This window comes from Motacilla alba, chromosome 3 (genome assembly GCF_015832195.1).
Source record: "Motacilla alba alba isolate MOTALB_02 chromosome 3, Motacilla_alba_V1.0_pri, whole genome shotgun sequence".
Classification (NCBI taxonomy): domain Eukaryota; kingdom Metazoa; phylum Chordata; class Aves; order Passeriformes; family Motacillidae; genus Motacilla; species Motacilla alba.
In genome coordinates, this window is record NC_052018.1 from 26845997 (window position 1) to 26870386 (window position 24390).

Sequence of the window (24390 nt, forward strand, 5' to 3'; positions counted from 1 at the left end):
CTGTATGAGCAACAGTGTGGCCAGCAGGACCAGGGCAGTGATTGTCCCCCTGTACTTGGCACTGGTGAGGCTTCGCCTTGAGTGCTGTATTCACTTCTGGGCCCCTCCCTCAATACAAGAAGGACATTGAGGTGCTGGAGTGTGTCCAGAGAAGGACAACTGAGCACAACTGAGCTGCTGAAGAATTGGTCTAGAGAGTAAATCATAGAAAGAGCAGCTGTGGTAGCTGGGGTTGCATATCTTGGAGAAATGGAGTCTCAGGGAGACCTTGTTCCTCCCTTCAACTCCCTGAAAGGAGGCTGCAGTCCGGTGGGGGTTGGGCTCATCTCACAGGAGCAAGTGACAGGACAAGAGGACATGTCCTTAAGCTATGTCAGCTGAGGTTCACGTTGGATGTCAGGAAGAATTTCTTCACTGAATGGAAAGGTGGTTAAGCACTGGAATAGACAGCCTAGGGAAGTGGTAGAGTCACCATCCCTATCAGTGCCGAGGAAACAACTGGAGATGTCACTAAGTTCTATGATCTAGTTGGCAAGGTGGAGATTGGTCAAAGGTTGGACTAGATGATCTTTTCCAACCTCAATTATTCTATGGTTCTAATTGCTAAGATTGTCACTGAGAAATATAGAAAAAAGTATTTTGTTTTTAGGACAGCATTCACACATCTTGAACAAATGCTGTTCATTTATATTCAATTGATAGAATTCACTACCAATGTACTCCCAGGTCATGTGTCTTTTTGGGATTTTACCTATTTTCTCAGTGTCCTTGTCTTTGCAATTGGGATGAGATATGAAATTTTAAAAATCGCCCTTAGCACCCTCACCAAAAGTATACTGTAAAACCCAAAAGTATAATGAAAACAGGATGATTTTGGAGAATGGAACAATACATATAGCAGAGCTCTAGTCAGCATATAATTTGTTTGCGTGCATACATATCCACATGTGTTTGTATCTGTATTTTCACACAGATATTTATCACATGCTTCACAAATTCCTCATGATTATAGCAAGCTTATGACATGGTGACTCAATAATGAAACTTCACATTCTATTAGTAGCTTCAAAGGCTGTTTGGAAACAGAAAAGGGATGTCATGACCAGAGCTTCTGAAACTGAAGGCTTACACATCCCTCTGCAATCATGAGAAAATTTGTTGGGAAATGTAAAAGAGAACTCAGTCATTGAAATGATCAATGATAATTGTGGTCTAAGTCGATGACGAGTGCTGAACCAGAACAGAGGTGACTCATCCACACTTAGTGCACTTGAGGGTTCCTGAATGTTCCTGCCAGCAAAGTGAGCCTTGCTGCCAAGCTCCTCCTCAGTTCCCCGCTCCTGGTTGTATTTGGCCAGATGCTTGGAAGGTCACAGGGCACCAGTTTTGATCTGACCAGTGCAGAGACCCACTACAAGATCAGTAAAGAAGGTGTCTGCTGTCTCTCCAGAGCAATGACTCACCATCACACCCCAGCCTTTGGACTGGGCCAGCTTGCCAGTGGAGCCCTTATGACTGGTATTTTCAATAACTATTTAAAACAAAACTTCTGCCTCTGAGTAACTGGTTTCCATCTGGGATTTTTGCCTTGAGGGATTCCATAGATGCTCACTCCCATTGGAATTTTTTAGAACCTGATCTCATTTAGTATTGCAACCTATTCATGAGTGTGAAAACTTGCTAGCATGCATGTGTTCTTTTAGGTACACAGCAAAGTAAAGTATCCATTAAAGTACTCTACATGTTAACATATTTGTGCTTCATGTACAGACATGAGTAGGATGTCCAAAAACTCATCTGACTATGACATCATATATTTGAAATATATATCCCATATTATCATCATGGTAATGAAATCAGCTTTCAGGGTGCAGTTGTGTAGTGATTTGTATTGTTCCACAACAATGCTAGATGTCTCCACTAATTCTGGAGGGAACTAATTACCCAGGCCTTGCTCTGACCTATTCTACTGTGAAGTAAGCCTGAGAGAGGTCCTGGTAAAGGACAAAACGATTTTTGTGGTTCTAGGGTCCTTTTACCTTCATATTTACAAAGATACAGATTTCAGAAAACCAGTCTTCAAAAGCGGTTGTTTCATACGTATTTTTTATCCAAGACAGTCTTTCCTGAAGAGCGATGTACTAATTTTCTAGCAGGACACCAGATAATTCTTAAGTCTCTGGATGTTTTGAGAATAGAATAACATATTGATCTTCTGTGCTCCCGTTAACTTCAGAGTAATACACAACTTCTATAAGTCTTCCTTAGTAAAAAAAATAAAAATAAAATGAAAGATCACTTTTTCACAACATGCAAGACCTGATATAACTGGAGCCAGTTGTGAGGAAGCCAGTATAAGCACCTCAGGTATTGGCCCATTCCAATGGGCTCTGAGAAAAAAGTGAAGTACTAGTTACCTTTGCCTTTGAATAGTCAGATAGACACTTATGGATCTTTTGGCAGAATGTCTCCTCTGTTTCTGTCTTTCTGCTTCTTAAAACTGTCTTTTAGCTAGGTTTGGCAACTTAAAAGACACCTAATCTAAATTCATTATATGCATACACATGGAGCATGAAATTCTTGTGACTATCATGGTACCACTATGTATATTTATCTTTTCAGATGATCACAAAGTTGGCTAGTTTTATTAATCCAAAAAACCATGGTTTCTCATTTGAAAAAAAACAAACCAAAACAAAAGACCACAACATTTTTTATATTTCTAAAAGCCAAACGTTATTTAAGTGCTTTCTGAGAAAGAAGTAAAGTACAAAACCAAATCTGGTGTCATGATAACCCTCTATATCAAGATGATACTTCATATCCAGACTTCTCAAACTCTGTTTGAACACTAAGCATATTCCTTGAAGCTAACAAGATACCAAAGGCAAAAAGCTTCTCTAAAGCATAATCAAAACCTGTTCTGTGACCTCTGATAAGCCTCATTGTTTTCTTTCAACGATAAGCTCCCAAACAAGGTTTCAGAACAATGAAGTTCTAACCCATTCAACCTCCATCAACTACACCAGTGGTTCTCAGTGGTTCTCAGTAATTTTCAGTGTTTGAAGTGTAGAAATCTGTAACTAGTAAGTAGGTGTGCATGTTAGGTCAGCAGCAAAGGAAGAAATGTTCTGACATGCATTACAGATACTGCAGATTATCTGGTGGTTTGACCACTTTCTTGGGCAGTGTGTTCCAATATATAAACTTTTTGCTTAATTTTTCCCTTTAATATCCAACCTAAATCTCCCCTGCTGCAACCTGAGGCCATTTCCTCTAGTTCTGTCACTTATTAGTTGGGAGAAGAGGGAAACACTCACCTTGTTACAACCTAATTTCAGGTTGTGGTACAGAGCAAAAAGGTCCCCACTGAGACTAATTTTCTTCAGGCTGGACAACTCCACCTCCACTGCCCTTCTCTGGACACGCTCCAGCACCTCAGAGTCTTTCTTGTAAGGAGGGCTCAAAACTGCACACAGGATTCGAGGTGTGGCCTCACCAGTGCTGAGTACAGGGGTAAAATCACTGCCCTGGTCCTGCTGGCCACAGTATTGCTGGAACAGGCCACGATGACATTGGCCCTCTTGGCCACCTGGGCACACACTGGCTCATGTTCAGCTGCTGTCAACCAGCATGTCCAGGGCTTTCTTCTGGGCAGTTTTCCAGCCATTCTGTTCCAAGGCTGGAACTCTGCATGGGGTTGCTGTGACACAAGTGTTGGACCTGAATCTTGGTGTTATTGAACCTCACAAAATTGGCCTCGGCCCATGGATCCAACCTGTCCAGATGCCTCTGCACAGCCTTCCTGACCTCAGCAGGCCAACTCTCCCACCCAGCTTGAAGCTGTCTGTGAATTTACTGAGGGTCCACACCATCCCCTCATCCAGATCATCAATACAGATATTAAACAGGACTGGGCCCAACCCTGAGTCTTAGGGAACCTCAGTAGTGACTGGCTGACACATGGGTGTGACTGTTCACCACCACTCTCTGAGCTTGAGTCCTCAGAAAAACTTATACTGAAACGATTGTCTATGTGGAATTTTGGAAAACCATTAGTAAAATGAATATGACACACTAGTCAGTTTTCATACATATACAACATGATATACCTTATAGCAAACAGTCTGAGCTCTACTATTTGTCAGGATTCATAGTGAAATTAAATTCTTGCTAGGAATCTGCACACTACTTCTCCAATTGGAGAAATTTGTATAAATAGTGTTTTGAGTATTTCTACTTATGCTTAAACATCTCACTTGCCTTGGAAAAGTAATCCATTAATTTTGCTGCTATGTTGTATTTTAAAGCTTCAAACTAGATACCCCTTCTGGAATTAAAGCTATCAGAAATGCTGATTTGGTTCTGCTGTAATTGGCAGAAATAATGCTACATAGAATTTCTAGGCATTAAGTCAAAACATTCCAAGATGACTGGTATAATAATGGCATTTACTGGTATTTCAATACCCCCAGTAAAATTTAGGCAATTGCAGCTTCTCTGATTTAAGTAAAATTCAATAGAGACGATATATAACACAATGTGTAAAAAATTTTGTGCACAGCCTGCACATTATCTAAAGAGTCAGGAATTTGAAGCCCTATATATTTTTGATCCTTGATTTTGTTATGAGCACTGTTTTCAGTGTGCCACTTTTCACACTAATCGGATACTAAATCTGTGGATCTGAGAACATAAAAAATTGATCTTCCCACAAACATTTTTAACAGAATCACTACAATACCACCTAAATTAGAATCAGAATGCTTTATGGTTTGAATATCACTTTTTCTAACTTGCTTGTTTTGATTATTTTTCAATTGCCAGAATTTGTTATTACAACAATATTTCTAAGACAAAATTATGTTCTGAAGCAAAGAAATTCTGAAGAGAGTACCTCATTTTAATCACTAGTAAAGAAGTTCCATATTTTAAAAATGCTTATTTGAAAAGAATAACAGTTCAATACTAGTATATCAGACAAAATTTATGATTTTATATTTTGCTATGTTCCCATAAATTATAATCATAAAATTTCCTGAGGTCTTACAGATGTTTTGTTTAAAATCTAAAACATCATCACTTAGTGCTGTCAGCTTAATGGAACATGGCTTTGATTTCTTTGTCAAATCTTTCCTCCATACTACTATAATCTGAGGAATAAAATGCCCAAGAAATTAAATATGATAAAATGGGAATCTATTTCTGATGCAAAGAGTGAGATACACCTTGTTCAATTAATTCAGTCTTGAAACAGATATCCTAACAAAACTGTGGATAAGAACAGTTTACAGTCTAATTTTTAAGGGCTGGAAGGCATTAAATTTTAGTTTTCTGTTCTTAATTAAGGGAAACTAATGTAAGAGAAATGCAGATTTTATCCAGAAAAGCAATGTGCAGAATTTTTATATGGGACTTAAGCCAAATTAATTCCTTCTACCAGAAAGATCAGCCCAGGAAAATGAATTCTCTACCTCTTAACACTTAGTGTTAGGAAAACTAGAAATGAAATTTTTTCTTTTGCTTATTTGACTTTCTTGTGAGAATATGATGCAACAAACACATATCCAACAGGATTTTTGGTGATTGTGAAATTATCTTTCAGCCTTCTCAATACTATTTTTTTCTTAATAAGAATGGCATTAATTTTTCCAAAGATAATGAGAAACCAAAAAAGGATGAACAATCTCTCTTCCAGAAAAAGGAAACAGCTTGGAAATAAATTTAAATTAATTATTTTATTCTCCAAAATCAAAATTGAAGTAATAGAAAAAAGCAATAGATTTCCAAATGTGAATCTCTTTCTTAAGTACCAAACTCCCACTATAATATCTAATCTCATAAAAAGAGCAGGACCCCAAAAAATCAAGTCTCCCAACTAGTTTTCCTAAATAATGGCATGTGTAAGCATGAATTATCATCATCATCATCACAACATCCATTTCTGGAGTTGTAAAATGTGAGCATATTTGGTATTGAGGGATCTGCTTAAAAAGCACCCCTTTAAAAGGAAGCAGGTTATCTTCTGTGGAGACACTGGGGGGGCATTCCCTGGTCTCAGGAGACACAAGAAGCTTCCCTCAAAAAGCTGTTAGACCCCATTGGCTCCTTCCTTTGTTCCTATGTCTGTTCCTATGTCCCTGAGCCACTCCTCCCTATTCCCTGATTGGCCCTCACCTTTGTACTGCCCCGAGACCAGGGTCACCCCCAGGCGCCTGCAGAGAGAAAGCTGGACTGTCCATGTGTGTGCATCTGGGATGTGATCTTCTCACTGCATGGCTGAATAAAACATCTGTGGATGTTATGCAAAGGTCCTTTTTGCTTCCTTACCCTGGACTATGGTAACAGCAATTCAGACTGCTACAATCTTCTTCATACAAATCAGCACATATAAGTGCATTTCCTGTAACTTCTGAAAAGTTGTGAGGATAAATAACCCCCATTTGGAAATTTTCTTCATTTGAAGATCAATTAAGATGAATTTTAATACCTTTGGTTTATCTATTTGCAAAACCTGAATACGCTGGAATTTAAAGTATTAATTCTGAACTTAATATGGATGTTAACTAGGATTTAGATTGGTAAAAACCCAAAAAAACTGATGTTCTAGGTAATATATTGGCCTGAGTCTCTTCGTCTACAAAACACATCTATAAAGAGTTTATTTATATATGATAAATTCTCTTATTTATGACTAGCTGGTACCTCTCTTACCCAAAACCACTTACATGTAAAGCAGTGAGAGAAAATCCATGAGCAATTCTACAAGTTTGACCTGCCATACTGTTGCTAGTTTTGGAGAAGTGCTTCAGTGTTCCTTAGCTTCAAGGAACCTGCGTCTTCTTGGGTAACAATTCTATCTTTAGGTCAAAAAACACACAAACCAGATTTTGCAAGCTGGAAGCAGACTTCAGCTCTGTGCTAAAAATGTGAGAAAATAATTAATAAAGGCATACAAGCCTATCTTTAGATTAGTACTTTCAGCTGAAACCTACCATAACACACAGTTTTGGCTTATGGGCACAAGGAAGCATAAATGCATTTTTGGCCCATGGCTGGGAAAGGATAACCAGGACTAGCCTTTGAAATGAAAAAGGAGATGTAAAAAGCTTTTGAAAAGAACATTTTAGTGTCTCCAAGGTCTACAGTTTAAGGTCTTTCTTTTTTCTCCTAAAAATTCACATTCATGATTACTCTTTCTACTGTTTAATTAATATTCAGGACATATACCAAAAGTACACCACAAAATTTGTTAATTCAATTCATCTGGTCTCCTCAGCATCTACATCATAAGATAGTCTATCACTTAACCAAGTTCAACTACAAAATTATCTTGTACTTACAAGGTAACCTAACTTTGAACTCATTCTCCTTTTTATTTTTTCTAAAAGACATTCAAAATGTTATCAGATGAACTTTAGAAAACATTTTGGATGAAAATTTTCATTTAGTGATCTGTTCTTAAAGGCTAAAGAGCACTTGCATGATTTCCCAGAATGAAGAAAACAGACAATTTCTGAAGTATGTTTTAAAATATGTATTTCTCTATTTATAGCTAAAAGGTACTATTCAAATGAGACCTACATATCTAGGAAGGTATCTCTTATGTTGTCAGGAGATGAAAATTAAAAATTTAAATTCCTCGTATATTTTTGTTGATTACAGTATACATGGCAGTCGAAATCTGAAGATAAGTGTCTCTCTATTGAAATTTATTGCTAATTGAGTTTGATTTTTCAGTCTTAGTTAATTGATTAACATTAATGGACCCATCTGCTGCATCAATACATGGGGAATAACAACAGTACGAATAATCACTGTGAGAATAGTCTGAGACACTGCAAACATGAATGTTTGTGGGAGCAATTAACTTTTAGATTGCATTCTACACTATAAAAGCTAAGCTTGTATGTTTACATTTTTTTTAGTCTTTATAAAATTTAAAACAAATGCATTAATCAACTTCTACTAGTTTAGTGGCTGACATAATTGTCAAATCATTGGTGAGGTAATTTTGTGAGTTTATTTCCCACACACAGATGTGTCTTCTTAATTAACACTAAGCTTGGTTTGCAACATCTGGCTCATATGATCAGGGGGCCACACAGAATATTAAGAGCTTCCTGGGTTAATCTTTCCATGCCCATTTCAAACACATCCAAATCCAATGAGCTTTGAATTCCATAGACCTATGTTTTGGTTTTTAATCTAATACATAATGACTATGTAAAGAATTAAAAATTTCAATTTATACTGAAACATTCATCTGATGCAACATATGTTTAAACACTTTTGAAACCAATGGTTTTTGGTCTATTGTGCAGGCTTTGGCTGGGATAGAGTTAATACTGTACTGGTGGGGGGCTGTGTTTTACATTTGTGCTGAACACTGGGTTGATAACACAGTCTAGGCCTTTCTGCTCCTCACTCCACCACACCAGTGCAGAGGCTGGGGCAGCACAAGGAGTTGGAAGGAGACCCAGCCAGGACAGCTGATCCTAACTGACCCAATTGATATCCTAGACCATGCGGCATCATGTTCAGGGTATCAAACAGGGGGTAAGAAAGAGGAAGTGGGGCACATTTGGAGTTACATCATCTACCTTCCCAAGTCACCGTTACACATGCTCTGTTTTTCTGTCACCATTGCCTCACCAAGACAATTTAGGGCTGTGTCTGGCCCTTGTTCCCCTTTCTGAGCTTGATCCTGATGCCCTGGCTGATGTTCCAGTCCTACCTCAGCATGTCACTATACCCAGATATATCCCCAAAGCCCGGGGGCTGGGTCCATCCTGCTGCCCCGCCTGGTGTGAAGTCCTGCCCTGACAAATGCCAGGGGAGCACCTGATATAACCAATGACCAGAACACAGGGTCAGTTGCACCCTGAAGTTCTGCATCTGAAAACTAGGTACATTCTAATCCCTGTCTTCTTCTACTAAAATTACAAATATGTTTTTCCTTTCAAATAAATTTCTTTTGCATAATCATTGCAATTAATAGGCTGAACACCACAGTAGTATTTTTTTCTCTAATGATGAGAAAAGGCAAGTAAATATCTTTTCAGAACAACTATAAAAATATTTCTTAAAAAAACACACCTGTCTGTACTCAGCAATATGAGTTGACAAACTCCAGTCTTCCTTAAAAAAACATGACAGAGATATTTGCTATGTAATACTTCATGGTCTTTCAGAAACAAACCCACTAACTGGGGGTTTGCCAAGCACCTGAAGAATTAAATGCAATGAAAAATATACTTTTTTTTTCCTTTTTGCCGTTAATCAGTGTAATTGAAACACCTGGCAAAAATCTTGCTATGACACCCGATAGCTCCCTCATCACTCATGTGTGAATCCCATCAGGTCCCACGGATATATGTCCAATTGATTTAAAATCTCCCTAATCTGATTCTCGTCCACCAAGTGTAAATCTTCCTTTCTTCAGACTTTCTCCTACAGGAGAGGAATAGGATTCCTGGAGCCCAGTTATGTATAAAGACTTAAGGCAAAGGCAGCACTCCAGTCTTTCCTGAATACTTTGTCACCAGAATTTTTCCTTATTCAGCAGCAAGCCTACATTTTCCTAGGTCTTCCTTTTGCTGCTGATATCCTTCTAGAAGCTTTTGGTTTTGCCCTGCCTGTCCCTGCCAGATTAATCTCCAGATTGGCTTTGGCTTGTTCCATATCTGTAGAACTGGATTTTTTCTCTGTACTCTGCCCAGATCACCTGGCCATGTTTCTATCTCATGTATACTTCCTTTAAATGTTTGAGTTTTGTCAGAGACATCTTATTAATCTATTCAGGCTTGCTGACAGTTGATTTCCTGCTTATTAGTTTGAATAATTCTTGGGTTTGGAGAAGGTGATCCCTGAAAATCAGTTGGCTGTTGTAGAAAATCATGAAAACTGTGCTACTGCACAGCCACTTATCCCTGGTTTGCACATGCCCAGTCTTCCATGACGCCTCTGGGCAGAAGAGAAGTTATCTATTTCAAAACAAAAACATTTCTGAAAAGGGCCCAGGCCAGCAGCTGGAAAGCGGAAAGGCAGGAAATAAATCCAGTCCTCATGAATTATTCAGGACACAAATTCAAACGAAACAGTATTCCATAAAGGCAGCTGACAGGCCAAGCAGTAGAATGGCAGAGATACAGTAAAGACCAACAGGGAAAAAACGCATTCATACTCTAAAGTACACACTCAGTTTCATCAGACTGGTAGGCAAATTGTGTGTTTTCATAAAATTGCCTTGCTTTCATTTGTGCTCTAGTCAAACAAGACTTAGAGATCAAAGACCTGGTTCATGTTCTTTGTGTGCTCATATCAATCAAGAGAGGCAGACAAATCCCTCAAAAGTTTGTTAAAGATCTCCTCAACCTAAGAAACACGCAGTGGCCCAAAACATCAAAAGAACTTTAAACTTTCTGTTCAGCATTTGCCTTGCAGTGAAGGACAATTTTTAAAAAATTTGGCAGCTACTTCACAAATTCTGTAATTTCTAAACAGAAATGTGTTTTTAAATGCTGAGTTCCTTAGATAATGATCATTGCTATGGCTTAAAAAGTTACTGTGCTCCTACTGAACCATCATTCAACTGAACCATCATCCTCTGTTCTTTTAACTCATGTCTCTTTCAGACTCCATTTCCTCTTTCAGAGTTATGCACCTTTGCTTTCAAAGGTTCTTTGACAATATCTTTTCACATATGCTGAAGGTGAACAAGAAAGTCACTTGTTAGTGTTTCCATGGAATGATGATGAACATTTGCACCCAGGAACACACCATGAAGATGTGTGAGGGTACACAACTGAGTGAGATATGGAGTTGTTAGGAAAAAGAATGACCTCTTATGTGCCTTCTGTCTAAATTGTCTACAGAAAGGTTCAGATTTAGTCTTGTAGCAGTACTGATCTGGTTGGTTGCAAAGGAATTCTGGCTTCAACAAAATATATATCCTGTGTGGACAATGTCATTACATTTTAGATCACTTTTCATGCAAGCAAATAAAGTGTAACATCTCTCTGGCTGGTGTGAAGATGGCACATTTGTATTTGAAATTATCAGGACAAAAGATTGGTGATTATTTCATTACAGAGAAAATTATAGTAATTTTTCATCGAGATTGAATAATAAAATGAGTAAAGAAATACCTCTTACCTAGTGCAGGTCCCACCATTGTGACATGGATGATAATCACATATCGGAACATTGCAGTTCTCAACATTCCTTCCTGCAAGAGCCTCATCTATGATGAACAACTCTTTGTGGTTAACTTGAAAATCCCTAATGCATCCCTTATAGCCATATATCTGCCCAGCACATCGATGAACCTCCTCATGAGCAGGAACCTTTCCAAGGAAGATTGATCCAAAGTTGATCTGCAGAAACAAAAAGAGTCTCATCATAAAAAATGTGATTTGTGATGTTATTGTAAACAATGAAAGAATAATAGATACTGATAAAGGAAATAATCATTACTTGAAGATGGGCAAAAACTCTGATGCTTTCTGAAGTGCTTATTTTAAAAAATGTTGCTTTCTTTTTTTTTTCTTTATGAATAATCCTTACAAAGAGGGTGGTTTAATGTGTTTTCATATTTTTAAATATATAAGACAACATACATCCCATGAAACACAAATTGGAATTCTCAGCTTTTACCACAGTGAACATGTTTTTTACATAGATTCCCTCATCCTATATGATGAGTTGAACATTCACAGCTGAAGTTTGGTGCAGGAACACAGGAGAAGTTGTAGACTTGAAGACATTTCCTTTAGGACCTTGGATCCATGGGATCCCAATTTCTGTATTCCCCTTTGGGGAATACAGAAAAAATATTTTAGTTTTTTAATGAGTGACAGAAAACAGACTGCTATACTGAAGCAGGAAAAAAAGGAAATGTTCGAATTTCCAAAAGCCTAGAACATACTTATAAAAGAGCAAAGAAAGCATTACAATTTTTTCACACAGGGTCTCACCAAATTATATTAGTGCTCGCTATGGTAATTTCTCTGTTGCCTGACCTAGGATTCAAGTCCTTAATCATCTCATATAAACAATCTGTGGCTCACTAAACACTCTGAATTTCACTCCTCAAGCTAATTCCTGAGTTTCTGGAATTCTGACATGGGACTTCATCATTCCTAAGTTCATTTGCTGAGTGCCTGACAATTCTTAGAAATTTAAAAAAAGTATACTTGTATCACACAGTGATGCATTTATTTGTACAATTCCATTAGTCCAGGAAGAGAGTGACACCCAGCCCACTAAAGTCAAGAAGGAATACACCAATGGGAGCAGAAATTACCACAGCATATGTAAAACATGTGAACTTATCAAGCATGCATAACTTATAGTGAGGAGGCCCTTCACTATCATATTCAGACAGCTATGAAGAAGTAGAAACAGGAGGAAAACATCCCATTGATTTATCTGGAATTCACACATCCATATGTTTTTTCTTTTGCTGTTTGCCGTATTGCTTTTGTCAGTCCTGGAACTATGTTGCTGACAATTTCAAGTGAAAATTTTGTGATACAATCCTTTCATTTTGAAAGGAAAAAGAAAAACACCTACTTCTTTTAAAGCATGGATAAAATTAAATCAGATTTTTCATACCAAAGGAATTCAAAGACATTGGCTCTACACTGGTTGAATTAATTTCAGATCACTTGACTTTTTCTCCTTTTAAACAAAGCTATGAAACACCGCAGTGATAGACAAGATTTGTAAGTAGTGTTTGCAAACATTTTCTCTCTGCTTGTGAATGTCTTTCAAGAATTAAGCAAAGCATTGGACTGCATGATAAAGTGTCTGTGATTAAGAACAGTGCTTTTTAACACTCCACTGGCAACACAATCGCCTTTATTATTTGGCTTATTTTACAAAAGCACTAACCTTGGGCGCAGATCCAGTGTATCAGAACAACTTCAGTAGGCTTTGCTCAGTTTCTAGCATCACTGGATTTTGTCATAATGTATTTGATGTTCAAGCTCATGTTACTACACCATAATACACATTCTTTCTATAAAGGTCCTATTCTGAATTTAACTGACTTAACCAGAATATATTTTAAGGAGGCACAAAGAAAGAATTCTTGTAAGTCTTGTTCATAACATAAAAGGTTTAATATAGCATTATATCAATAACTTATGTAATACTCATGACTGATTTTTCAAATACTAATTTGAAAATATCCTTCTTCACTTTTAGCCTGAGTAGTAAAAAGGATTATCTTGAGCAATAATGGGAAGATATTCATTCGACCTCTTGGAGATAAGAAATGTCTTTTTATTCTTTGATTGTGTACTTTGTAAATACAGGTTCTGGGAGATTAGGAGCAGATCTGTAAAGAGTAATAGTTAATCATGAGGATTCGACATTCATACTACATACAAGGGAAGAAGTTTTGTTACAAATCAGCAGTGTGTACTGTGAGATGAGATTAGCATCTCTACAGATAACTGACCTGTCTTCTAATGAACAAACTTATAAAGCAAGCTGTCAATCACAGTTCAAATTCTTGTCTAAAAACATTTTAAAATGTTTCATGCGGAAATAATCTTGTGATGAGAGAATGCATAACAAAGGCAATAAAATAAAGACAAAGAATAGCTGAAAAATTTAAGACTTGGGAAAGCTGGCCTCTTGTCCATTCAGAATGAGTCTTCTGATACCAGTTTCAAAATGGAGACAGATATTTTTATAATACTATTCAGAAGTCAAGTCCTAGAAAAATACTGACACCAAATTAAATCAATGATGATTCATAACTCTCCTCCACTAGACAGTGTAGCTTGCAACTAAAAAGTAACTAGAATTACTGCTTAATAATATCTGAATTGTTTCTAATAACCCCTTGGCCTTAGGTAAATGACACAGCTAATATACTTTTTTTTAACTCTCATAGCATCCATGTCTTTTTTATGGACTTTATGCAGCAGGAACAAAGGCTTTGGAGCCAAATAAATTAAGAAATTAATGGATATGTTGTGGTTGCTGGATGCAAAAAGACCTATTAGAAAGAAAGTAAGTTCATATAATGATATCTGAAGAGGAATTATATTCCTCCTTCAGAAGAAGTTAGAATATACCTATTCTCCTTTGAAAATAACTGTAGTGCATATGCTGAAGAAATGTTCAAAGCAAATAGCTATTTTTTGATGTTTTGCAGACTCACCTGAGATGCTCGATGTGAGAAGGAAAGTCTGTGCTGTACAGGGGGGTTTCCATCTGCAGCCACTTCAATCATGCAGGAACCTTCAGGACTGCCCACAGGCAACATGTAGCTGTAAGGAAACAGAAGATCCCATTGCTGCTTATACTGTTGGTCACGGAGTATTCAAACCTCACATGGCAAAGGTAAGGTGAAAGAGATGTTCATACTTCCATAAAGTATGAAATCTTTGGACACTACTAATTTCAGTTTCATGGCTATTGAATTACCCAGGAGACAAAAGATGCAAGTTTCATCTTCTAACATCCCTCTTCTGTTTGTTTTCTTGCTATTTCTGGCTAGTGTTTGAAATATATACAGGGAAAAGAAGAAAAAAATCTTTAAATATTTAAGTGGGTATTGATAAATTTTAAGTGCTAACTGTGGTTGACATACAGTCTCCCTAGTATAGAGGATTGTTGGACAAGTGACATCAATGTTGAATGATGCTGAACAGCCTGGGTTGAAATTTCTTTTTCCTGACCTACAGAGGGAACAGAAATGGAATAAGACATGAAAGGTTGCATACCTCTGAGCAGAAAAATTACACTGCCAGGCAGTTATCACTACTAGGAAAGTGTGTAATGCAAACTCTGGTATTGAGCCTCAGAGATAAAGAAAAATGTAAGGTTAAGGGAAATTGTGTAGTAAATACTAGTGAACATTCAATAAAACACTGAGAATTTCAGCCAAGCCACCATAATTAGGTTTCCGGTGTACGGCTTCTAACGACGTTACGTTTTTATGTAATAGTTCACAAATGCTACACAACCAACTTTAAAAATGTTTCTGAAAATAAATTACTGTATTTATATGAACTACCAAATTTTCCATTTCTTTTATCTGAAAAAATGGTAAAGGACAATAATAGGAATCTCATAAATTGTTTTTTGTTGGGATAGATGAATTTTTATGTTATGCTATAGACATATGAAAGAGTTAAAATATTTTAAAGCCCATTATGATCTGTACATTAGAAGCATTACTAATCATAGAAATTACTACAGCATTGATAAGGACAAATTTACTCCTGGAGAAAACACATCAAGATGTTCCATAGTCTCAAATGGTGCATTTTTATATATCACCACCTGGTTGGTTGTATGCACCTGCCATGGCATGCTTTATTCCAGGTTATGCCTTGAGTTTTGTGTCTCTGCTTCTGTTTCTAAAGTCTTACTATTCCATCCTTTATCTCTGTAGATTCATTATGAAATTTAGAGTCTCGGTTTTCACCTCTGAAGTTGCTGGTAACATTGTATTGACATAAATGGATGTCTATTGTATAGTATAGGATGTACTAGTATAGGATGTACTTGTATAGTATAGGATGTACTATTGTATAGTATAGGCCCCTAATGAATATTTAGAAATTCACTGCAGTGATTTCTGAGTGAGTAGCACAAAACTAGTGCATTTACTCACTCACCTTATAGCCAGAACATCCACATCAGCAGCTGATGCTTGCATATTAATAAATCCCACCTTTCCAATGGTTGTATCACTTCTAGTTCACAGCTAAATCAGTCAATACTAATTCATTGACTTTTCACTGTACTCCCATGCATGGGGTTGAAATGTGCTAAATTATTTCTACCTTGTAAGTATGCAACACATTTCTTATTTTTGAATCTTTCTTTAAAAGTCTGAGATATTTGAATGGAATTTTCTATTATCACCCTCTGATGTGATCTAGACTATTTAAATGAGTTTGAAAAATATTCATTTTTATTTATCATTTTAGGCTAAAAAAGAGTCATGGGTTTAAGGTATTTTGAATTGCATTCCTTCTTGAAAATTCTCAAGTTAGTATAATATTTTGATTTTAAATATAGAAAACAGAAACACTGCCTGCTGTTTTGAAGACCATCTGATTTGCACAATTTCATTATGAATAATGAATTCAGTAAACAGAAGTTTCTCCTTAATAAACAATGGATAGTTGGTGATTAGTGACAGATAGTTGGTGATTTCCTTTTAGGTACTTGAAATAAGGACGATTTTGGAGAAAATGCTTCCACTGTTGTGTTTTCCAACCAATTCTTGAAAGATAAAATATTATTTGATTTATTATCCCTACCCATATTTCAGTTGCTGCGAATTATCTCAGTAAGTCAGAGTGTATAAAGATAACTTTCCCAGATAATAGAAAATCAGGTCATTTAGGATTCTCTCTTGGGGGAAACAAACTCATAGCCTTTCCTTAATGCTTTCTATTCTGAGTGGATGCTGTAGTAGAGACCTAACACAGTCATAGCAGAGCCCACCCTCTGCCCCTGCCTTGTCCCTGCTTTTCAGAAGGATTTCTGAAGTCTGCATGTTTCTTTTCCAAATAACCTCTTATAGCACATGTTACAATGGTACAGCCCACAAAGAACGAAATTTTAAGTGAAGTGGCAGAACTAATTAAGAAGAATGCTCATCTAATGAAAAATAAAAGAACAATGAGGTCTGTGTCAGTGTGACCATCTTCAAGAAATTAGCCATCCATTCAGCATTGTAAGCTTCCATTGCAAATGCCTGGTGTACTCACATTCTCACTGTTTTCTACACAAAATTTATATTGTTTTGGTCCTTTACTGTAGGAAAAAAGTGGAAGATTAAACATAGGTGCAACTGAAATAAGCCTTAAAGACTGTTTCATACTGACAAGTTCTTCAATTTAGAAATCTTTATTTAGACAAGCCCAAGTATCACAAATTCATTTAGATAATAACACAGCCATCCCTACTCAGGGATACCTGGTAATCCATTCTATCTTTAAATAAATATGTGAGAAAAAAAAAGAAAATCCAAATAAAACCTCTCAGTGTCCATAAATAGCAGCTTATTATACAGAGATTTTGATCATTAGATCATAAGTTCACAAAGGACATAGAGGTGTTTTGCTTTTTTTCTAATATGCAGCAATGAAATCTCAAAGAGCAGAGCAGGTTTGTTTGATGTCTGCCAATAGATTTGTGACTGAGTCATGAGAATAAAACCACAGGCTACAAGCAGAAACCTACTGCACTCTATTCAGGAGTGCAGGTTAGGAATGAACTCCATGCATGCTACCACTGTTTTCTTCAGCATTTGCTTCTTTCTCTGTAAAGATTTCCAATGAATTAATACTTGAAATTTTTCTCTGTCTTGTCATAGGATGGAAAACCTGTCATTTGAAAAGTGAACAAAATGGATATTTTTCATGCTTCTGTTACCACAAAATCAGGACTGTTTGAATTTGCTAGATTACTTAAATATGCCTAGAATAGCTTTTAGGAAGAGACAGACCATGGAAAATTATAGTCCAAAGGACAGATTTCTTTGAATATTATAAACATTTGAAAAAAATGGCAACTAAACCATAAATGCTGTCTCAGTCTTTATTATAGCATTTAAACCCAGAAAGTGCTACAACATGGACACATGCAAAATATAATAATATTAGTTTTTTAAAACAATGATGGAAAAAAGAAGGAACTTGAAATATTCTGTCACAGAAATTACTTGAACTAAAATACCATTAATGTTGCTCTATTACCTGGTTATAGTTTTCTTATAATCTATATTTAAATCTGTCTTAATCTTGCAATTGAATAAATGCAGTCGTATTATTTCATGCACCTCACAGAAGATTGAAATCCATTAGAAAAGAGAAAATGAAACTGATGATTTATTCTCTTGACATTTTTTCTTTATTTTTCTAATTAACCTCATATTATGAGATACTGACCTCACATTAAGAACACCTGAGATGAAAGTGGCTAATCACTGACATCTTTAAATTTTGAAGTATTTTTAGTTCAGTGGTGCTTTTTCACTTGTTTAGATGCTGAAGGCATTTCAGTCCATCTGCCTTGCATCTCAGTGGCATATTCTGGCTGCACTTAAAGCCAGCATATTTTTCCCTCCAGAGACAGTGACAGGAGAGAATGCAACATGATTCCTATTGCAGTATAATTTTTGTCAGGCAGCAGAAATGTGATTCGTTCATATCACACTCATAATGATATAAAAAGGATTCACAGGGAAGTAAAGAATTGAGTGTGTGAGAAGTAGTTATAGGGAATGTGTATATGTGGAGGACATATGAGCAAGGTTATGCACAGTAATCTTCACAGGTCTGGAGCCATGTGAAGCCCAGCTTGTTCCACGAGATGCTAAGATAAAGGCCTGGTGAATTCAAATATTTATTACCACAAATTTGAAATGAGAAGATGTTCAGGCTTATTTGCTCTAGGCTTAGAAAATCATGGTTTTTTTCATAGTTGCTGTGGATTTTATATAAAGTTAAGAACAAAAATTACAAAGGATTTACTATTTTTTTACAAAATACTCATAAACATCAAGAGGCGCAAAACAGTAGTTATAGACTGTGTCATTAATAGGTGCATGTTGATTAATTATGTGCATGAACACTGGATTTCTAACCAAGTGCAATGTGTACCTCACACACGCATGACACAAATGTGGACATTAGGTATTGGATTACTTTAGGTCTGGAACTGGTAGTCAAATAAATACTCTTAAGCTACCTAAGATTGGGGCACCTCTAAATCTGGTATGATCTTGCTCAAGTAAATATTTTAATTTAAATTATCACAGATTTCTCCAGTTGGAAATAAAATCATACTTTTTTTCCTTTCTAGCTAGTCACCAGGTGGCACTAAAGGAGCACAGTAGAAAGCATGAATGCAAAATCTCTACTAATGTCTTTCTAATAATTGGAAAGACTGACTTAAGCTCTAATTGATGGCATGATTGCTTCAGCTTCCAGTTATATCAAGGGAAACATAGTAAAGTATCTTAAACTGATTACATATTTGACAACAGGTCCAGAGACTGGAACTTCTGGAAGAGTTTTAACTGCTTTCATGCATTATAACTACACAATGTAATCATTTAAAAATGGTGCATTCATGGTCATACTTAAGAAAGTTTATAGCAATTATATTTTCTATATAATACTGATGGTGCAGCCATACTTCCAACAGATGAAGGAGAAATATAGCAAAATTAAAGTGTCATATCAGCAGGTATTAATAACCCCAGGCATTATAAAGAGAACCTTTGTTTTTATCCAAGCTAAATAATCATGGTAGTTTCTGAACAAAGACCTCACACTGCTAGCAGAACAGGGTTCCTGGTCTTCTGAAAAATTATTAGTAACTAGCTACACCACTGTCCATTTTATAATGCCATGATTGGAGGACTACAATTAGAACTACTTGCTATTTTTCTCCCTACAATCTGAAAAATGCTAGCCCACCTCAACAGTTCAACATAGGAAAAAAATCCCCACACAAATCCCTTTACTAAAAAAAGTATTGATATTAAAGACATAAAATAAAAGGGTCCTGCAAAACACTGAAACAGCAGCTTCATTTATACCCTTGATTTACCAGAGCAATTGTCAAGGGAACAACTAACCAACTGTCAAGTATTACAGGTGATTTTTCAAGAATGGTGATTTTACTTTTGACTGAGCATATCCAGTTCACAAGCGTGAAAATATGTATTGTGCCTTGCAGTTTTAATAACCTCTTCATATTTTTCCAAAATTCTTGCACATACTACCTTTTATCCCCTTAAAATATATTTCTAAAAATTCCATTGCTTTAAAAACCATACCTTCACTTCCCAAAAATTAACTTTAGCATACTTCTTCCGTGGAAATATTGTCATGTCTCTTTATCATCTTCTATTTCAGTAAGGTCAAATTTTGGTATTTCTTACCAACTTCAATTGCAACCCTCAGAAGTGACAATTATGAAAATGAATGCTGCATTTTATGTCTGACATTTTATTTGAAATCAATGAAACATATTTCATAACCTCCAGCAATTCAACATCAATTCTCGGGTTTTCTAGTTGCTGCAAACTGACCAAATAGTAAAAGTGTACAGAGAGGGAAAGAGAAAAGGAGACCAGGGAGAAGAGTAGATGAAAACAAGGTAGATGGAAAATCCCAAAGTACTTTGAATCCTGAAGTGTCTTGCAGGAGTCCCTTGATGGCCCTTTCTTTAGGAAAAATAAAACAAACCACACACAAAAAGAGGTGTGTGAACTTTGGGAATGCATTAGGGAATGATGAACTCCCAGCTGACCCTGGACTTGTTTGACATTTGCTGCTCCAGCTGTATGTACATAAATCTCTGAGCCCTGATGGGACTCATCCCAGAGTAGTGTAAGATGTGGCCAGTGACATCACAGGACCTCTCTTCATTAGTTGTCAATGATCTTGGCAGTCTGGAGAAGCCCCAGTTGACTGGAAGCTGGCAAATAGTGTTCCAGTTTTCAAGAAGGGAAAGAAGGAAGACCCTGTAAATTACAGGCCTGTCAGTCTCACTTCAGTGACTGACAGAATGAGGGAGGAGCTTATTCTGGGAATTATTGTAAAACATCTGAAAGACAACACCCTCACTGGCCACAGATAGCATGGGTTCATGAGGAAAAAGTATTGCTTAACCAGCTTAATCTCCTTTTAGCACTAGGTCAGCCACCAAGAAAAGAGAGTAGATGTGGTGCATTTGGATTATAGCAAAGTTTTCAGTACTATTTCCCAGAGTATCCTTCTGGATAAAATGTATAGAGCACAGAGAAATCCATAACACATTGACTGAGCAGGTGGCTCAGAGAGTTATTAAATGGGTTTGCATCAGGTTGGCAGCCAGTTGCCAGTGGGCTCCTCAGGGCTCAGTTTTAGAGCCAGTGTTCTTCAACGTTTTTATAAAAGATTTGGGCACAGAAATTAAATACACATTAAAGTGAATTTGCTGATGACACCAAACTAGGAGGAGCTGTGGACTCCTTCAGGGGCAGAGAGGCTTTACAGAGAGATCTGGATAGACCAGAGAACTGGACAAGCGCCAACCATAAAAAATTTTACAAAAGCAAGTGCCAGAGTCTTCACCTGGAATTGTGGTTATATATACAAACTGGGGGATGAGAGGCTGGAGAACCACTCTGTATGAAAGAAATCTGAGGGGTTGAATATGTGCCACCAGTGTACTCTGGGCAACTTGGGGTGCTTTAGGCACAGCATCGTGAGTCAGCTGAGGGAAGTGATCATCTCACTCTGCACTGTAGTGGAGCAGACACATCTCAAGTACTGCATGCAGTTTTGAGAGGTCACAGTAAAAGAAGGCTGTAAAGTATTGCAGTGTACTCAAAGGAGATCAACTAAGATAGTGAAAGGCCTCAATGGCAAGACTTAAAAGGAGTGTCTGAGGTCACTTGGTTTGTTCGTCTCGGAGAAAAGAAAGCTGAGGAGTGACCTCATTCTCAAGGGAAGCAGTGTAAGGGGAGATCCAGCAACAGGACACAAGAAAATGGAATGAGCTGAGCTGCATCAAGGAAAGTTCAGATAGAACATCAGGAAAAGTTACTTCACTGAGAGGGTGGTCAGTTACTGGAAGAGGTTCCCAGGAGAGTGGTCATGGCACCAAAGTGTTAGAGTTCAAGGAGCGTCTGGATGATGCTCTTAAGTGTGTATTTTAATTTTAAGTTGTTTTGTAAGGAGCAGGGAGCTGGAATCAATGATCATTAGGGTGCCCTTCTAATCTGAGGAAGTCAAACACTATTTTTTTATCATAGAATCACAGATTCATAGATTCATACATTGAATTGTGTTGAAAATGACCTTACAGATCATCTAAATCCAACCTCACTGCCACGGCCCTTCCAGGAGACCAGGTTGCTCAAAACTCCATTCAACCTGGCCTTGAACACTTCTACAGATGGGGCATCCATGGATTGTCTGGGCATCCTCTTCCAGTGCCTCACCACAATCATAGTGAAGAATTTTTACCTTGTATCTAATCTACACCTGCCCTCTTTCAGCTTGAAGCCGTTCCCCCTTGTCCTGTCACTCTCTCCATGTGCTTATAAAAAAAGAACCTCTTTTCTCTTTTTGCTACGGGAGTACTAGTAGAATTGAAAATAAGGAAAAGAAATACCTTTTACCTTCCAAAATACTATTTACTTTGCCCAGAAGTTTGCTTAATGTTGGTATACAGTTTTTTTTCATACATTATACAGAATCTTAAAAAAACCCCAAACCCAATGTTTTTGTATAAGCATATTTGTGGCTGAAAATGGTAATACCTATATTAGGTGAAATAGATACTGTTTATGTTACATTCTACTTAGCTTGGTTTATGCTTCATTTACTCCAGCTCTGCTAGTCCAACAGTCAAGTTTATGATCCTTTAGTAGACTGGCTAATGGGACTCTTTCTAATGCATATATTGCCAAGCATACTACAGGCAGCATACACCCAAGGATCATTTATTTCAATGGAATGCTTTTCTTCAACATATATATTTTATGAATCATGACTTTAAAGAAATGTGTTCCCAGAAAGGATCTTTAAAGGAAAGTATAAATTCTACTTTTAATCATATCTTTGAAATTTCCTTGACTTCATGGGGACTTCACTGGTGTAAACACAATACATCACTGTGCTGTGACAACCAACTGATAGACTGTGACACCTCCATTTCCCACATGCAAGAATGCGAATAACATAAAGATACTAGAATAATTAGTGCTAACATTTAGGCAGAGTTTTTAAGTTACAACAAAATTGAACTTTTATTATAATGATTATCATAGTCATTATTGCTGTTCATGATCATGACAGTATTGGAAGAACAGATTGTTACAAAATTGATCCTGGCAGAATGCACCAAGTCCTACAAAAACCTTGTGTTCTAATCTGAGTTTCAGGACAACAAATTTGTATCTAGTTTGTATTTATGTCTGTTGGATCATAAGGCTTCATAGTGCATATTGTGGCCTTTTGTGTCTGTTAGATGAATTGGTGGGGATTTCACTGCTGATAAAGACCCTGTTTTTCTAAACCCAGTAGTCCACCTTCAAGACTGAATACAGTTGCTCTCTCCTGCTTCTGACTGCATCGCCTCAGGTTCATGTACCAACTGGATATTTCCTGCACCTGAACAAGGCTGTTTAATTTTTGTTATGGCTACCTTTACCTTCTCATTGAGTCTACATTATATCAAAGAGAAAGACTTCTACTCTTCTATTCTTTGACACTGCAGAGATGAACACTCCTTAGGGAAGGTGCTTGTGGTCCTTTTGCACAGCTCATTCTTACCCTGTAATCTCGCTTCTCTAATTCACTGATTTTTAATATAGATGTAATTGCGTTCAAACAATTTTATTAAAAATTATGTAATGTCAAAAAAGAAAGTCGGCCTTCCTCTTTCAATAAAAAGCCTCCAGCTAAAGCTTATGCAACAGCTAGTACAAAATATGTAAGACACGAAAATTCAACTATAATCTTCACTGAAAGAATATGCTGGTGTGAAAATAGAAAAAACCTTTTTATGAAGAGTCATTAGATAATAAGTTTTGGACAGTTCTGCCCTTAAATGGAGATGAAATAATTTCAGCAGACAAAATGGCTGTGCTGATCTGTTACTTCAAAAGAAATATGCCTTTGTCTCTGAGAAATGGGAAAAATTGTCTAGGGGTAATACGTGATACTAGGGAATTAATTTCAAAAAAGCCAAAATAGTCTTCAAGTGCAATGATGCAATATGACACTGATGAAGACTGGAAGAAGTTGGAAGACTTCTGCTAAATAATAAATAAAATTTGATTGCATGGAACATATGAATGCTAATTAAAAGAGTACTCTAAAAAAGAACCAACTCAGAGGTTTTTTTAGTCTCAAGTGAAATGTGACCACTATCAAACCACTCTGACCACTATCAATCAATTCCTTCTTTTTAAGTACAAGATCACTTGTAGAGTGATTTTGAACACACTGAAAAGGATCATGTGTTTGGATTGTGTTTCTGTTGAAGAAAACATTAATATCAGTAGAAGCAGAGTATAACTTCATATAAGAAATATTCAGTATAACCTCTTGGTGAGAAAATAAACACTGTTGTAAGCCTGGGAAAATATGAAAAGAGCTCTTGGTAAAACTTCTGATTTCAAAACCTGTCTACATTGTTGCTTTGGTATCACATCTTAAAACTATATTTATGCCATTTATCTACCTGTCAGGTAACTGAATCTCATGGATATGAATAGGTGAAAATAAAGAGAAATAAGAGAACAGTTTATGTACATCTAGAAGCAATGGTCTCATGTGAAGTGGATTTGAGATACAAAGTTTGAAGAAAATACATGTATACACATATTTCTGACAACAACCA

At 36.7% G+C, this 24390-nt stretch overlaps 1 protein-coding gene across 4 annotated transcripts in view; it reads right to left on the reverse strand.

Moving 5' to 3' along the window:
• Positions 1 to 24390, reverse strand: part of EYS (eyes shut homolog) — a 789226-nt gene that overhangs the window by 95584 nt on the left and 669252 nt on the right. For all 4 annotated transcript variants that reach the window (XM_038131819.1, XM_038131820.1, XM_038131818.1 and 1 more), the window contains 2 exons: positions 14180 to 14288; positions 11158 to 11378 (listed from right to left, as the gene is read on the reverse strand). In XM_038131819.1, the coding sequence (XP_037987747.1) occupies positions 11158 to 11378; positions 14180 to 14288 (330 nt within the window). The remainder of the gene's footprint in view (positions 1 to 11157; positions 11379 to 14179; positions 14289 to 24390) is intronic.